The 18,300-nt window shown below is 34.6% G+C and overlaps 2 protein-coding genes across 2 annotated transcripts; one reads left to right on the top strand and one right to left on the bottom strand.

The window, feature by feature from the left end:
* Positions 1-2,621: 2,621 nt before the first annotated feature.
* On the top strand, positions 2,622-3,660 carry LOC135703014 (uncharacterized). Its single transcript, XM_065224106.1, has 2 exons — positions 2,622-2,838; positions 2,929-3,660. The coding sequence occupies exons 1-2, from the start codon at positions 2,743-2,745 to the stop codon at positions 3,523-3,525; spliced, it is 693 nt and encodes a 230-aa protein (XP_065080178.1). The 5' UTR covers positions 2,622-2,742; the 3' UTR covers positions 3,526-3,660.
* Positions 3,661-3,692: 32 nt separating this feature from the next.
* Positions 3,693-4,296, bottom strand: mRpS18C (mitochondrial ribosomal protein S18C). The gene is made up of 2 exons (XM_065224137.1): positions 4,173-4,296; positions 3,693-4,109 (listed from the first exon to the last, which is right to left on the bottom strand). The coding sequence occupies exons 1-2, from the start codon at positions 4,216-4,218 to the stop codon at positions 3,733-3,735; spliced, it is 423 nt and encodes a 140-aa protein (XP_065080209.1). The 5' UTR covers positions 4,219-4,296; the 3' UTR covers positions 3,693-3,732.
* Between the last annotated feature and the right edge of the window lie 14,004 nt (positions 4,297-18,300).

Here is an 18,300-nt window from a genome sequence, read left to right on the forward strand (position 1 = left end):
AACACCGTGTGTGCAAAAAGTGCGTATCATTTTGTAATTTTTTTGTGCATTTCAGTTTTGAGTAGAGTGAAAGAGACAGAACCAAAACATTCTAGTACATTTGGTGAAAATGCTAGTTCAATCTAGTAGTAGTGTTGCCATGTGGTACAATCCAGTAGTAGTGGTGTTACCATGTGGTACACTGAAAAAATGCAATAGCAGGTTAGTCACCAAAGTTTTCGAGCCGCTCCGTCTGTCACTTCGTTTGTGCTCTTTGCACACTGTCAAAGAATCATTGTACACAAAATCAACTTTGTTCAAATCAAAACAAAAAAAAACTAACCCATCTGGTGGATGATGGCACAAGCTTCCAAGAAAATTCTATTACAGTGAACCACATTATTTAAATTGATTTCTTCGCCAGTCACTGTTTCAACAGATGGCGGTAATGTTTTTGCGACGATGTTTTACAGTGAGAAATATTCAATGTGTTATGTCTGTTTGTCTGTGGTTTTACTGTAAATACTGTATTTAAATATAGAGAGACTCGTCTGTTGCTTTCGTTTTGATTTGGATTAAATTTTGGACATTAACAATTCTCGATTTGGTTGCATCGAGAGTTTATTTGTTTATTTAATAATTCATCTGACAAAGTTGTATAAATAAATAAACTATTCGTCATCTTAAATAAGGTTCAGTCTTCTTACTCTATTCAAAATTGAGGTGTGGACATACCAAAATCAAACGCGGACTTGACGGATACAATTATACGAACCATTACACAAATAGGCTGGTTATAGCCATAAGAGAGTACGATGAAAGCTCGGTTGCATCAGGGATTGCTGACGTAACATCAAATATATCATATTAAAAATATGATCCATTCATGCTTTTCCAAATCTTGCAATGGTGACCCGCAAAATTTTGCTTCACGCACCATCTAGCGTTGAAAAAGGTCAGCTACAATCAACAAACAATTACAATCGAGGGGTGCGAATATAGCACTTATTACAAAAGTAAGAGTCAAATTATTTTCATTAATTACGTTGTGTATATTACTTTAAAATTTGTCTGACATGTCACTGTTGTCATCAATTAAAATAAAATGCTGAAATACATTCATTTGAAATATTAAACAAATTTTCATTTGGTTTACCCCTCGTGACGATAAACAAATACATTGGTAGCCTTTTTGGCCACAGAGGTGCTTTCATCGCTAAAAATTCGAATCGCCAGCTAAGCGAAAGAGTAGATCATATTGTTAATATAATATATTTGGTAACATTCTACCTGAAGCACGGAAATCAAGCAGTGACAGAAGATGAGAGCAATTGACGTCACGTTTGAGTAATTTAGCTATAAACTTAGCCTGTTGTAGCTTACGTCTTCGATCAAGCAACCGGCATCTATCGGGATACGCTTGAAGGTTCAAAGGATCACGCCACTGTAGGTTTCTAAGCGCAAGTCGTATGAATCTTTTTTGCACACGCTCGATTCTTAGGTTCCATGTTACGTCGTTTGGAGCCCATACAACTGAAGCATTTTCTAGGATCGGCCTTACGAGTGAACAATACAATGCTTTTAGACAGTTTGAATCCGTGAAATCCTTGGATGAAGCCAAGTTGACGATTAGCCTTGGAAATAATCGACGCATAATGGGAATGAATGGAAAGCTGCGAGTCCAATACGGCAGTAAGATCCGTCACTTGATCCACTCTGCATAATGTGGCCCCTATTTCTTTAAGATTTGTTTTGTATCTTAATTCAATAATAAAGTATACATGAAACAACTAAAATCATAAAATTTACATAGAATAATAAAGAATAGGATAATTCTAGAGTAAAATTATTTATGGAATTACTCGAATTACTGTTTAATTATCTTTAAAATTGCCAAATTATTTTCCAAGCAGTAGGAATTACTGAAATTACTCATAAATTACCCACAAGTATTTTTATTTCATTGTAATCCAAAATTAACTAATTATTTTAATAATTTGTTGTAATTTTTGATTACCGATCACCTTACAAGCTTGGTAGAAACCCCTCGTGAAAATATATATTGAAAGTTCAGGCCTTGAGCACAACAAAATTGACTGATCGAACATTTTATCGTAATTAACTACTCAACATTCAATGTCTTTAGGGATTCAGGAGAAGAAAACAAAAACCTACCTGAATCACTGTTTGAGTATTCCTGACAAAACTTTGCTCCAATACATCTTGTTCATGAACATTATCGTGTCGTCCTGAATAATTGTTCATTACTTGTTGATAAACTTCCTTTTAAATTCAATCACTTTTTTAGTTTAAATCTTTGATAAACATGCGTGTTTTTGCTTGTTTTCACTTTTACCTCTTCGTTTGGCAGTGCTAGAACAATATATGAACAGGGCGTATGCGATAAAGATAAATATTGACTTTATATGTTGATTTCTCAAGGATTAAGACTTTCAAGCAAACTAATACTAGCATCTGGTAGCGGAAGTTCTCTCTATCTGATGGTGTATTTTGTTTGCGTGGATGTGTTGTGATTCGTGAACAATCAACATTCATTGTTTACATTTGCCACTAAGCCTTTTAACCATGTTGTTCGTTTCTGTGAGTGGTGTCAACTCCATAGTTGATGCTAACGTTCGCAGTGAATTCGGATTAATTTATCAGATGGACGAGTGCACTCGAGTGTTGAAAGTTAGGAAAACCTGTCGCTTCTACGTATTATGTAAATGTGCAAACCATTAAAGTGCATAAACAAAACAAACGATGAGCAGTACAAACACGCCAATACAGAATAAAACTCCATTCCGGAGGCTTGGGCTAGCCAGAAGTATTAAAAGAACAGGATCCGCTTCTGTAACAGTAAGTATTCTTCTGTTGGTATCAAAGGGAGATTATTATCAGTCTTAGAAACATCCCCATGTATATCAATATGTTACTTTCTTGTTTTAGGATATAACAAATACTCCCACATCCGCATTGGCGAGCCCCGCTGAGTGCAATGTTTCATCAGAAAATATGCCCAGTTCAGATGCTCACAAAATGCGCCCAATCAAAAGTACTTGCTCGATTGGTGCTAATAGTGATACGGAAGATGATAACGGTACAACACCGGTTACTCCAGCCAACACCAAGTCTACCTCAAAGAAAACTCGTTTATCACTAAGTCAAAGTTGGAGGAATAAGATTACACACCAAAAGCAGATGCTGAACATAAAACGTCGGAAGCTAATGGACGAAGTGGAGAAATGTTCAGAACCGGAAATAAGCGAGGATAATGCAACAAAGGATACCGATACCCTTCCTAGATTGAAGGAATCTCCATGTGTGAACAGTGCAGATAGTTCAAAACAATCAATAATAAGGCAACGTATTCAGGAAGTTAAGGAAAGCATCTCGGTGTGGAGAGTAGGTTGCGTTCAAGCTTTGAATGATCTACAGGAAAGGCGAGGGTCTGGCGATATGGAATCTCTGCTGAACATGCTCCAAATTCCATTCGGTTTGGTTAATTACGACCAAGAAAATCAAGAGTTCCTTGAGCCCGATTGAATGATGCGATGTTCTAGTAAATACGTTTTGTCGTTATAAGCTGTTGCAAGTTGCTTTCCATGATACTCATACTGAAATTAGATACACATATCAGTCCATCGAAAGATTAAAACTATATATTTTTTTAAAGTGCTTCGAAATATCCGTAATAAAAAAACAGTGGTATACTTTTTAGTCCGTCTATTACTGAAACTACACCAAACAAATTTAATATTTATGTGGTCGCATGGGCCGTTCCGGATTAAACAGTTTGGGGTCCTCTAGGAACTCGACAGCCTTGTGATAAGTTGGCATAAAGCCGGCATTCTGAGCTTTGATGATTTCATTCTCAACTTGCTCCTGGCGCTTTCTACATAAACCGGTTATGTGTTTTCCATAGATTCGGCCGGTATAAGGACTTTGGAATTGTGATAGTAGTTGGACGTTCTTGTAGTCAGGCGAAATGTTATTCTTGCATAGAATACATTGTGCACGATCCTTAGCAAAGGGATTCTCTTCCAGCTCAACGGGTCCATCGGGATCTGTCGCAGTTGAAGAATATCGAACAGCACCGACCATTGGACCGGTCGCATGATTTATGTAACCTGAAAAGGAATCATATGTTCTGCCTTATTGGAATTCGTTTAACTGAACACAATGAAACTTACCTCTTCTCAGTACGCGAATTGATGATTGCATGATTTTTAGAAACATTTGAATGAATATACAAGTAAATTTATGAAACAATTAAAATTACTTGAGAACACACGAGTAAAGTGAGCCAAACTTGAGAAGCAGCTCTGTTTTTTGACAGTGCGTATCATATCAAAACACGATTCATGCTAAATTCATCAGAACGTTCATTTTTCATTCAATCGTATTAGGTTTTGCACCGTCGGGGTTAACCTCAATCTGATGACAGTTCAGTGGTACTGTTTACGTGGACTTAGTCGATTTTTTCTTGGGTAGATTTTCTCGATAATTTTTCAGACTGCACTGAGATGTAAACCACATTTCTGCAATGTTCACGAGCAAAATCCTTGCAACGCGCTGTTCCTCGACAATTTTCAAGTTAAAATTCGGAAATTTTAGAATTTTTTTTTCGAAAAATCGGCTAAGTGCTTGTAAACAGTACCACTGAACTGTCAAAAAGGTTCAGCCTATTAACACTGAGTTCATTTGTGACGTCACGCTGCAGAACCTAATTAGGTTTTGCACCGTCGGGGTTAACCTCAATCTGATGACAGTTCAGTGGTACTGTTTACGTGGACTTAGTCGATTTTTTCTTGGGTAGATTTTCTCGATAATTTTTCAGACTGCACTGAGATGTAAACCACATTTCTGCAATGTTCACGAGCAAAATCCTTGCAACGCGCTGTTCCTCGACAATTTTCAAGTTAAAATTCGGAAATTTTAGAATTTTTTTTTCGAAAAATCGGCTAAGTGCTTGTAAACAGTACCACTGAACTGTCAAAAAGGTTCAGCCTATTAACACTGAGTTCATTTGTGACGTCACGCTGCAGAACCTAATTAGGTTCTGCAGCGTGACGTCACAAATGAACTCAGTGTTAAACGGCTGAACCTTTTTGACAGTTCACTGGTACTGTTTACAAGCACTTAGTCGTTTTTTCGAAAAAAAAATTCTAAAGTTTCTGAATTTTAACTTGAAAATTGTCGAGGAACAGCGCGTTGCAAGGATGTTGCTCGTGAACATTGCAGAAATGCTGTGTACATCTCACTGCAGTCTGAAAAATTATCGAGAAAATCCACCCAAGAAAAAATCGACTAAGTCCACGTAAACAGTACCACTGAACTGTCATCAGATTTAGGTTAACCCCGACGGTGCAAAACCTAATAAATATGTTCATTAGGGTGGTTCAAAAGTTTCAGTGCTCTCTTAGCTGTCAAAACATACACACACACAGATTGTTTTTACAGCATGTAACCGTTTGTTACAAGATTATTTGTATGATTTTTAATTTGTGCATTATTGTTTAATATAGGATGCTGCACGCTGACGTCATGAATGAACTCGATGAACCCGCATTCCTCAGTTTGACATCCAGTGGTGGTTTGTTTACCTTTGCTTGTTAGTAGATTCAAGTGAACTTGAGGTTTAAAAAAAAGAATTAAAAGATAAACTCAAAATAATCCACACTTTAATACCTCTAAAGGTCCACGCACATTAGATCCGGATCGGACGCGTTGCGGCAAAATGACAGCTAAATCTATTGTCTAACTGTCAAATTTACGTCAACGCAACGCAAACGGATCTAATGTGGGTGGCCCTTAAGGCCGGCGCACAATAGATACGTTTTCGGGTTTTTTGACAGATAATGTATGGGCTAACTGTCAAAAAACCCGAAAACGTATCTATTGTGCGCTGGCCTTTAAGGCCCAAGCGCAATGACAGCTGAAGCGGAACGGCAGCGGCTGCGGGAAAGCCCGATCTGAGCGAGGATCTGAGTAAGCCAACTTGTCGGATTGAAAACTAGTTAGAACCAAATCGACTTTGGTTAGGCATCTTGATGCCATTTGTGACAACTGTCAAACTTTCCGTTCCGCTTCCACCCATATTGCGTTTGGGCCTTTACCCGAATAGAAATTTACATTAGCCCAACGTTTGATTTTGATGTCTACATCAGCATCGAAATCAAATGTATGCCTGATGTCAAACATTAGAAAACATTATGATTTAGTTGTATTTAAGCAACGTAACATGGTGTATACATCAGAAATTTTGGAACAAAATTTTGCCATTCTAATGTCGGTCTGACGTCAAAAATTTCAATCTCTTGACATTAGAACCAAACGTTTTAAGGATGTTTTCTGATGTACATTACGTTAGAACTAAACGTTGTTCGGATGTTTTTATATGTAAACGTTTTCTGATGTTTTCTAATGTAGATGTTTCCCGATGTTAGAACCAAACGTTTTCGGATGTTCTCGGATGTAAAAAACGTTAGAACTAAACGTTGTTTAAATGTTTTTATATGTAAATGTTTTCTGATGTTTTTTAATGTAGAAGTTTCCTGATGTTAGAACCAAACGTTTTTGGATGTTTTCGGATGTAAAAAACGTTAGAACTAAACGTTGTTCGGATGTTTTTATATGTAAATGTATTCTAATGTTTTCTTATGTAGATGTTTCCCGATGCTAGAACCAAACGTTTTTTGGATGTTTTCGGATGTACACAACGTTAGAACTAAACGTTGTTCGGATGTTTTCAATTGTACTTCCTGTTTGTTGTTCTCTGATGTTTTCAGATGTACAAAACGTTTAAAGTAAACGTTGTTTGAATGTTTTAAAATGTAGATGTTTACTTATGTTTTAAGTAGTATAACCACAAGAATCTTACTTTTCAAATGCTTTCAATTATATTTACAACACATTAGAATTAGTAACATAATCGTGTAAACACTACACACCATTGTTGTTAGATAACATCATAAAAATGCGTACATAACTGTCAATGCTGAAGCTCCCGTTTCCCACCAGTCAGTTAACTGACCTTAGCTAACCTAATGTCATTGCGGCAACTCTCTATGCGGCAGGGGAACTATGCCATTAGCGCGCTAAGAGTTATTAGACCACTGACATAGGCGCCAATTTGTAGGTGACGAGGCACTTGGTGACATTACAGCGAGCTTGACGATTGTTGCAGCATTTTTTAATCAAACTAACAGTTAAGGTGTGTAGTGTTTACAAGATCATGTTTCTGGCACTAATGCTTTGTACAATTGAAAGCATTGGAAAAGTTAATTCTCATGTTTTGCACAATCAGAAAACATAAAATTGTACAAAAAAAAATCATCCATTCTGGTAGACTATCTCTTAAATGCATACAGAATAGCCATTGCGTAAGCTCCCGTTTCCCACCAGTCAGTTAACTGACCTTAGCTAACCTAATGTCATTGTGGTAACTCTCTATGCGGCAGGGGAACTATGCCATTAGCGCGCTAAGAGTTATTAGACCACTGACATAGGCGCCAATTTGTAGGTGACGAGGCACTAGGTGACGTTACAGCGAGCTTGACGATTGTTGTATCATTTTTGAACGAACTACCAGACAAAGATGCCTAGTGTTTACATAATCAAGTTTCCAAATCTACAGGGCCACCCACATTAGATCCGGATCTGGAGCGATGCAGCAAAGTGACAGCTAAATATATTGTCTAACTATAAAATTTACGACAACGCAACGCAAGCAGATCTAATGTGGGTTACCCTTAAGGCCTGTGGAAGAGTGAAAACTGGTGGCCGCGTGAAACTTTAGGGAAATTCCCCAATAATTTGCAAAATTTAGCAAAACACAAATGCTCCGTCCATGTGTCGAACCACAAACGAAACTCGTCAGTTGGTGGGGATTGATGACTTCCTTGGTTGCTTTGGTGGTGTCATGCCTTCCTTCGAAAAGAAGCACAGCCGTGGATCCTGGCCCTTGAGTTGATGAGTCCAGGTCTAGGTGTTCAATTGCCTCCCTAGCGTAAGTGGTTGCCACTCGGTTGCAGAACATAGAACGATAGAAAATAAACAAGAAAACAAAGCCAAATTGAAGATTAATCCAGGGATTTTGCAATAAATATTTAGATGAGCTAAGACTAGAGAATGCTAGAGAAACTGAAAGACTATCAAAGCAAACTATGCACCTAGATCCAAATCTTTTCAGAAAACTTATCAATACGCATAGTTTGAACCGATGTATAAACATCATGCAGACATTGTTGTCTTTGAAATGTCTACGAGCCAGGTAAAGGGCCGAACCCAATGACACCAGGACAGCGGCATAGCGGTATAGGGGTAAATGTACATTTTAAGGTTAGTTAGAAGAACTACTAGAACTTCAGGGTAGTTCCATAGAGGTAACTCTAAGACCACTGGGTCCCGAAGAAAATCATTATTATTTTTGGCTCACTCAGTACCAGAACAACGGTCCCAAGCAGTCCCAAGCTATTTCACTCACCCCTGCATGTTCTGCATGAATCCACACACCCCTGATGTTATCTGTCAAACTTTCATAGCGAATCAAAACAAACATAGTGTAGTAATAGAATTTCAACTAGAATAGGGTACGTTAATCGTTTGCTTGGGACCAATAGGCTACTAAAGTGGTGAGCCAATTTAAAATCGTTAGTTTCGTATTGATTGTTGGTAGTTCTATAAACATCAGAAAAATACCAGATTTAATTTAATTTAAGTTAATAATTATTCTGAAGACCTACAACTGAACAGAAATTCAAACGATGTCCTTTTGATATTCTTTGAATAGTTTAAATTGATCAGGTATTATTCTGAGAACCAACAACTGATCAATAAATCAATCGAAACTTTTCGGATATTACTACAAGAGATCAAAATAAGCAGGAATTGTTTTGAAGACCTACAACTGATCAGAAATTCAAATAAAGTAATTTAGAAAATATTCGAAGTGGTCAGGTTGATAAGGATTAGAAATTAAAATCTTGAGATATTTTTCGAAGAGGTCAAGTTGATCAGGAATTATTCTGAGGACCAACATCTGATAAAAAATCGAATTGAAGTCGTTTGAAAATTTCTTCAGAACGTAGAATAATCGGAAATTGTTATGAAGATCTTACTACACCGAAGGTCGTAGATCTTCAGAGAAACTAGCAGAACTTTAGGGAAATTAAAAAAAAAAACTTCAGAGAAGTTTTAAAAAACTGAAATCTTTAGAGAAATCAAAAGAAAATCAGGGAAGTTCGTAGATCTTCTGAGTAATTTACAGCACTACAGTAATGTTTGTCGTCGTTTCGAGAAATAATCACTACTTTATGGATGTTCACAGATCTTCAGGGAAGTTTGAAGATCTTCAGAGAAATTAACAGAACTACAGTGATGTTCGTAAATTTAAAGATAATTTTTTAGTTCCTAAGGGAAATTTATAGAACAGAATTTCAGAGAAGTTCGCAGAACTTTAGATAAACTCACAGAACTTCAGGGAAGATCACATAAATTTAAAGATCCTCGTACATCTAAGAGTTATTTTCAGTACTTCAGGGCAGTTCACAGAGCTTTAGGCAAATTGGCAGAACGTCAGGGAAAAATACTGAATTTCAGGGAAGATTGTTGATCCTCAGAGAAATTTGCAGAACTTAAAGGAGGTCTTCAGATAAATTTTTATTGCTTCAGAAAAAAATTGCAGAAATTCAGGAAAGTTTTGTAGACTTTTAGAGAAATTTTTAATATTTTAATGCTTCAGGGTAGTTCGAAGATCTTCAGAGAAATTCACAGACCTTCAGGGAGTACACAGAACTTCAGGGAAGTTCGAAGATCGTCTAAGTAATTTGCAGATTTTTAGGAAAATTTAACATAACTTTTACTTAACTTTAACTAAACTTTAACATAACCTTAACTTAATTTTAACTGAAATTTATTATAATTTAAATTTTAACATAGCTTTAACCTAACATCAACTAACCATATCTTTAACTTCACTTTAGCTTTAACATAAATTTAACTAAACTTTAACATAAATTTAACTAAACTTTAACATAACCTTAACGTAATTTTAACTTAAATTTAACATAACTTTAATCTAACATTAACTGAACTTTAACTTAACTTAAGCATTAACATAACTCTAAATTAATTTTAACATAACTTTAACTTAATTTTAACTTAGCTTTCACATAACTTTACCTTGAACATTACTTCAACTTTAACTTCCCGAAAAAAAAATTACAGTGAAATTTTCAGTGGAAACAATGCTCTAACATTCATATTTATTGTCGACAATAAAAATGATTGTTATAATGTTGTACTCTTCCGAAAACGGCAAAACTGCTACCTAGCTGTACAATGAATGTACATAATAAAATGTTGTTACAATGATTTTTATCGTATTTTTCATTTCATTTATTTTATTGTTAACATGATTCGATCATGAACAATAATGAACAACTCTATTACAATAAAAATTGTTGTTACATTAAATATTGGTGTATTTTCATTGTGGGTTACTTCACGAACAATAAAAATAAATCTGATTGAAGCATGCAGACTATGAGAGGGTCAGCAACACTGCCAATGTAACTAAGATAGGCGCTGCTCGTATGGCTCCCCTAATAAATTTTTTATGGTTATTTTGCTTAACGACGTGTTCCGGGTATCATCCAAACCATATGTAGAATAGTTCAATCATTTGAGTTGTCATTCGATTATGGTAATTTTTAATTAGGGTCTGGCTTTGACAGTTCGTTTGGCTCAAAATCAGGCAGTCCGCGTCCGCTCATATCTTATCCTAGACCCTCTCTAAAGCTTAATGGAGACCTTTTCCGTGCAGTCAACCCTAATAAAAATTGTATGGTTAATTTGCTTAACGACGTGTTCTGGGTATCATCCAAACCATTTGTGAAATAGTTCAATGATTTGGGTTATCGTTCGTTTATGGTTATTTTTTATTAGGGAATAATCATACAATAATAATAAAAAACTCCACCACTTGAAGATGTCAGAAAGGAACTCTCAGGTGGAACGAGGGGGACGACTCTATCTACGATGCAGAAAAGATTGTGTTTTACTGTGGCTAGCTGCACGCACGCTGAGTAGATAGAAGGAAGATTTATGTCGATTTTGAAGATTTCCTGCAAAAAGATGAAGCACGATGCAAGTAGATGGGAAAAATGAAAGATGATTTTTCGAAGATTGATTCGCTAGTATAAGATTTTTTGATCATCTAGAATTGAGATTTAGATGTGTCGCCCCCCTCGAGGTGGAAGCATATTTCATGGGCGATTCTCTCCAGTCGAATGCATTAACTTATCAACGGCGCTCAACCCCCAAGGAGACGTGACCTAGGGATATCGAGCGCAGGGGAGTTGGCCTGTATTTCTCACAAGTTCCGGATCGAATCTCGATCCATAACCAGTAAAAAAAAGGACCACCCATAACAGACATGCCACCCCCTTCCCTTCCCGGGGCAATGTTTTATTTTTTCGATTTATTTTTAAAATCGATAAAGTAGATCTGTCAAGCCAACACATACACTCTAAAGTACACTGTTATTTTTTTAATCAATAAATTCGCCAACCAACAGTAAAATAACAATAATATATTATGTTATTGAAAAAAAAATTATATGGGAAAATCACGAAAATTTCATTGTTAAGATACTTAACAACCCCCCTTTTTTATTGTAAATTTTCCATTTACCATGAAATTTACTGTTTTGTACAACATAAATCAAGGTAAATTTATTGTAGACGTAACAATATAAATCATTGTTAAAACAATAATTTTCGTCTTATTGTTACATTGTTTCTTAATGTATTTTTGTTGTTATTTTTTTTCGGGTTAACTTGAGCATAACATAACATAACTTTAACTTATCTGTAACATAACTTTAAGATAACGTTAACGTTAACTTAACTTAACTTAGCATTAACTTTAACTTAGCGTTAACTTAACTTTAACTTATCTTTAACTTAATCTTAACTTAACTTTAATTTAACTTTATCATAACTTAACCTTAACTTTAACTCATCTTTAACTTAACTTTAACTTCTCTTTAACTAAACTTAACCTTTTTTTACTTAACTTTAACATAACATTAATTTAATTTTAACTTAACTTTAACATAACTTTAACATAACTTTAACATAACTTTAACCTAACATTAACTTAACTTTAAATTAACTTTAGCATTAATATAACTCTCACATAATTTTGACATAACTTTAACTTAATTTTAACTTAGCTTTCGCATAGCTTAACCTTGAACATTACTTTAATTTTAAAATCATTTTAATTTTAACTTCACTCTAACGTAATTTTAACTTATCTGTAACATAACTTTAAGATAACGTTAACGTTAACTTAACTTAACTTAGCATTAACTTTAACTTAACTTTAACTTAGCGTTAACTTAACTTTAACTTATCTTTAATTTAATCTTAACTTAACTTTAATTTAACTTTATCATAACTTAACCTTAACTTTAACTCATCTTTAACTTAACTTTAACTTCTCTTTAACTAAACTTAACCTTTTTTTACTTAACTTTAACATAACATTAATTTAATTTTAACTTAACTTTAACATAACTTTAACATAACTTTAACCTAACATTAACTTAACTTTAAATTAACTTTAGCATTAATATAACTCTCACATAATTTTGACATAACTTTAACTTAATTTTAACTTAGCTTTCGCATAGCTTAACCTTGAACATTACTTTAATTTTAAAATCATTTTAATTTTAACTTCACTCTAACGTAATTTTAACTTTACTTTAACTTAACTTTAACAAACTTTAACTTATTTTTAACTTTAACATAACTTTAACCAAATTTTAACTTAACTTAAACGTTGTTGTTAACTAAATTTTAACTTAAATTTAACATAACTTTAATTTAACTTTAATGTAATATTAACTTAACACATCTTTAACTTGACTTTAACTTTATAATAACTTTAACTTAACTTTAACATAACTTTAACTGAACTTGAACTAAACTTTAACATAACCTTAAATTAATTTTAACTTAAATTTAACAGAACTTTAACCTAACATTAACTTAACTTTAATAAACTTTAAATTTTATCTTAAATTTAAAATAAGTTTACCATTAACATAACTTGAACTTAACTATAACCTAACATGAACTAAACAGATCTTTAACTTAACTTAAACTTTATAATAACTTTAACTTATCATTAACATAACTTTAACTTAACTTGAACTAAAGTTTAACAAAACCTTAAATTAATTTTGACTTAAATTTAACATAACTTTAACCTAACATTAACTGAACTATAACTTAACTTTAAATTTAATCTTAAATTTAAAATAAATTTAACATTAACATAACTTGAACTTAACCTAACATAAACTTAACATATCTCTAACTTAACTTTAATTAAACTTTAACATAACCTTTACGTAATTTTAACTTAAATTCAACATATCTTTATCCTAACATTAACTGAACTTTAACTTAACTTAAGCATAAACATAACTCTAATTTAATTTTGACATAACTTTAACTTAATTTTAACTTAGCTTTCACCTAACTTTACCTTGAACATTACGTTAACTTCAAAATTATTTTAACTTTAACTTTAACTTAAACTTAACTTTAAGTTAACTTATACTTAACATAACATAACATAACGTTAACTTAACTTTAACGTAACTTTAACTTAACGTTAATTTAACTTCAACTTAACTTTAACTTACCTATCACAGAACTTTAACTTTAGTTTAACATAACTTTAACTTTAAAATAACTTAACTTAACTTTAACAAAAAATTAACTTTAAAATAACTTAAACTTAACTTTAACTTTAAAATAACTTTAACTTAACAATCTTTGTACAATTTCACTGGTTTAGATCAATCACGGAGTGCAACTATCGATACGTGCAGTCAGACTAAGCTAAGCTAAGCTAAGCTAAAATAACTTTAACTTAACAATAACTTAAACTTAACTTTAACTTTACTTTAACATAATATTAGCAAAACTTTAACTTAAATTTAATCAAATATAACATAAATTTAATTTATTTTTTGCTTAACTTTGCCTTACCTATAACAACTATAAAAACTGTTTAACAACTACCTCTATTCAATTTCCGTACACGTCCCAATCCGGAATTATTGGAAGCAGCCGGCTGAAAAAAAAAAAATACAAATTAATCAAAATTTTGGATGTTTGTTAGAATTTGTCATTATTTTTCAAAATTGATCCGCTGGAGGAATCCTGATGAGTTAAACATCCTTGTTGATGCGTTGCATCAGCAAGGATGCTTATCTCAACCGGATCAATTTTTGAAAATAATTACATCAAAATTGACCCGCTTGAGAAATCCAATGAGAAATTACAAATAATAACACTAAATATAACAAATATTTGAATACTTACTGTTAAAGTTGCTACTTTCCTTCGCGGCTCGGGTGAAGGAATTTGCGGTGCGCTCCGTGCACTCAGCCATCTTGTCTAGTTTGTTTATAAACAAACCAGACAAGATGGCTGAGCGCACGACAAAAAAAACACACCAATTTAAAAACGTCAGTCTTTAAGTCGCCCAATGTCAAATGACGTCACTTTGTCGCCGGCAATTCGTGTGTAAAGCCCTACAGTAAAAGTATGGACGTCTGTCAAAAGTTGTTCCAATCGAACCGTCAAAATGCACCGCTTTGCTCGATTGGAACAGCTTTTTTCAGTTTTGTGGTGTCAGTCGTCCATATTTTTACTGTAGGGCTTTATTCGTGTGGGGTGCTGTATTCGTACACGGTAAGAAAAAAGTACCCAACGGCCAGTTCACTTTTACCTACTTTTGACTAGTTTGTCTCCTTTTCTCCTTCTAATGTTGTCAAAAACGGAGGAGCAAAACCACCCAACAGGGGTAGTAAGTGTATTCGTATACACGGATGCGGTATACACGCTAACTTGAAAGTACTCATTAATGAGTAAAAAAAGACCCATTTTGAAGAAAAGTGGTTTAACTCATTGATGATTAAACAATTTTACCCATTAATGAGTATCTGTTACCCATTAATGATTAACAATTACTCATTAATGGGTAACAGATACTCATTAATGGGTAAAAAATTTACTCATTTAATGAGTTAAGCCACTTTTCTTCAAAATGGGTCTTTTTCAACCATTAATAGGTACTTTCAAGTTAGCGTGTACAGCACACTATAGCCGACGTTATGTTTAACGTACAGAACAAGAGTAAAATCGGTTTTCAATTGAAACGATAATAATCAATTAAAACACTAATTCAAGAGCAAATTTTCATTACGTCGAATGTAACAAAGGTAAACAAAGTCGAGCTATCAGTGTCAATCGATTCTCCTGCTATTACACTATATACTGTCCGAATATAGGATCAAACCCCATTTTTAAACTTATTTACCAGTCAAATTGCTTTTTGACGTAATCACCTTCCGATCAAAATAGTTTTCGATGTTACTTAAGTCACCCAATTTCTATGGAGATGCCGTTTGACTTAAGTAACAGCGCTGAGAATCCCGTGAAAAGTGTACGTTCGTCGTTTCGCTTTCTCATTATTAAAGTGAATAAATCGAACTGTTTGTTGCTAAGATGATTTCGGTGGTCCTAAAATGATGAATGGGCTGCACGTAAGGAGACGTAATTGATAATTCTCCCGAATATCCTGGTAAATACACTTTGACTTAAGTAACAATAGGGGCCACCAAACGACGTATAATAACTTTTGACTCAAAAACCAGTATTTTTAGCATGAAAGCTAGCGATTTGCATTTGTATGATTAAAACCCTGCTAAATATGTTAAACATTGCTATCACTATAAGATTATATGTGTTTACTTGGAAATAGGAATAATTTTTCGGTCATCAAAACAAAATCTTATTTTTCTCGGATTGGTGCGAATGTTACTTACGACATAATGAAAATTTGCTCTTGAATTAACTCTTGCACTGTAACGTCACCAGGGCATTGTTTTACATACAAATAAACATTGCCCACAGGGCATGCCAAAACTTCTTTCCCACTGCGAAAAAAAAAACTGTACACGGCCAATGAGATCAACACAAATTTGAGTACAGTGTACTCAATATCGAAAAAAGTGCAGGATGAGTAAATTTGCCGCATGTTTTCCTGTGGAAAACCTCAAAAATCTGCCCTAAAATAAGGAAAATTTACGAGAATCCAGAGAATCCAATCTTTGCTTTTCTCATATTCGGAACATGAGGGAAATTAATTCAAAACTGAGTTCCTGCACTTTTTGCGATTTATGAGTGAACTAACCTCAAATTTGGGTCGTTCTCATTCGCCGTGTAGTGCTGACTCAGGAAAAACAAACTTTGCATGCGGCGAGAGACCGAGGGACAACAATTTACATCGTTGTGAACTTTGATTCTAATGTAACGTTTGGTTCTGTTGTCATTGGATGTATTCTGATGTTTTATGCGTGCAACAAATTACATCGTGATGATGTTTGATTCTAATGTAACGTTAGCTTCGGTTGTCATTGGATGTATTCTGATGTTTTATGCGTGCAACAAATTACATCGTGATGAAGTTTGATTCTAATGTAACGTTAGGTTCTGTTGTCATTGAATGTATTCCGATGTTTTATGCGTGCAACAAATTACATCGTGATGATGTTTGATTCTAATGTAACGTTAGGTTCTGTTGTCATTGGATGTATTCTGATGTTTTATGCGTGCAACAAATTACATCGTGATGATGTTTGATTCTAATGTAACGTTAGGTTCTGTTGTCATTGGATGTATTCTGATGTTTTATGCGTGCAACAAATTACATCGTGATGATGTTTGATTCTAATGTAACGTTAGGTTCTGTTGTCATTGGATGTATTCTGATGTTTTATGCGTGCAACAAATTACATCGTGATGATGTTTGATTCTAATGTAACGTTAGGTTCTGTTGTCATTGGATGTATTCTGATGTCAAATTTTACATCGTCAAGACGTTTGATTCTGATGTAACGTTTGAGGCTAATGTATTTTTATGTACTTGGACGTCACACTGACGTCTGAATACATTAAGATTACAGCAATACACGTTAAAATTTAATGTATTGAAGATGTCTGCTGATGTTTCCTACATTACAATTTCTATTCGGGAAGACCAGAAGGTCCCGAAGAAATGTGCTCAACTTTTAGGCTCAGCTCTGGTACCATTAGGTTCTGCAGCGTGACGTCACAAATGAACTCAGTGTTAAACGGCTGGACCTTTTTGACAGTTCAGTGGTACTGTTTACAAGCACTTAGTTGTTTTTTCGAAAAAATATATTTTAAAATTTCCGAATTTTAACTTGAAAATTGTTGAAGAAATGCGTGGTGAAAGGATGTTGCTCGTGGACATTGCAAAAGTGTGGTTTACAGCTCACTGCAATCTGAAAAATGATCCAGAAAATCTACCCAAGAAAAAATCGACTAAGTCCACGTAAACAGTACCACTGAACTGTCATCAGATTGAGGTTAACCCCGACGGTGCAAAACCTAATAGAGGTAACTCTAAGACTAGAACTCGGACTAGAAGGTCCCGAAATAACGTGCTCAATTTTTTGGCTCAGCTCTGGTACTCTCTTCGGTCCCAAGCTAATCGATTTACCCCTCGAAACAGGAAAATCCACTAACCCCTCGAACTTTCACAGCGAATCAAAACAAACATTGAGTTTGACCAAATTCGCATTAAATTATTTCTTTGCTTGCTCAGTGCAACGCATCAAAAACTTTGCCAACGGCTCGTGTATTCCATCCTGGGAAGTTAACGGTAATTGGCGTTGACGGCGACTCTGTAGCTCTTTACTCCTATGAGAAAATCCATAAGCAAACGTCAGACTGTGCGTGAAACATGGCGGACTTTGTACTATCCTTTCACTCCATCGAACATTCCCATAAGAAACTGTCTAAATTTGCTGGAAGAGCAAATTTTTCGACGGTGCCGTCAACGCCAATAACTCACAGAACTCGCTGCGCTCAAACGAATCATGTTGCTGGCTGGGAGAAAAATGTTCATTCAATTTTTCGATCGCAATCTTATATGGATCGATTCCTTTCTGTCGATCCTCCACCACGTCAGCACCGACAAGAAAACAAGGAAAACAAATATGTATTGCAGCCTCCTTTCGTCAACAGCATGTTCTTCAGTTTTGTACTATTCTGGATCAACAATAGAAAAGGGCCGATCAGCATTTGTAAACAAACCGTTCCAAAGCCCATTCCTCACAAATCGAAGGCCGTCCACACAAACCAACATCATCATCGTGTAGGTAGAAGTTTCCCCTATCCGATGATGGTGTTGGTTTGCGTG

The sequence above is a fragment of the Ochlerotatus camptorhynchus genome, unplaced genomic scaffold (genome assembly GCF_037179485.1).
Source record: "Ochlerotatus camptorhynchus isolate MF236.1 unplaced genomic scaffold, CSIRO-AGI_Acam_v1.1 ptg000019l, whole genome shotgun sequence".
NCBI lineage: Eukaryota > Metazoa > Arthropoda > Insecta > Diptera > Culicidae > Ochlerotatus > Ochlerotatus camptorhynchus.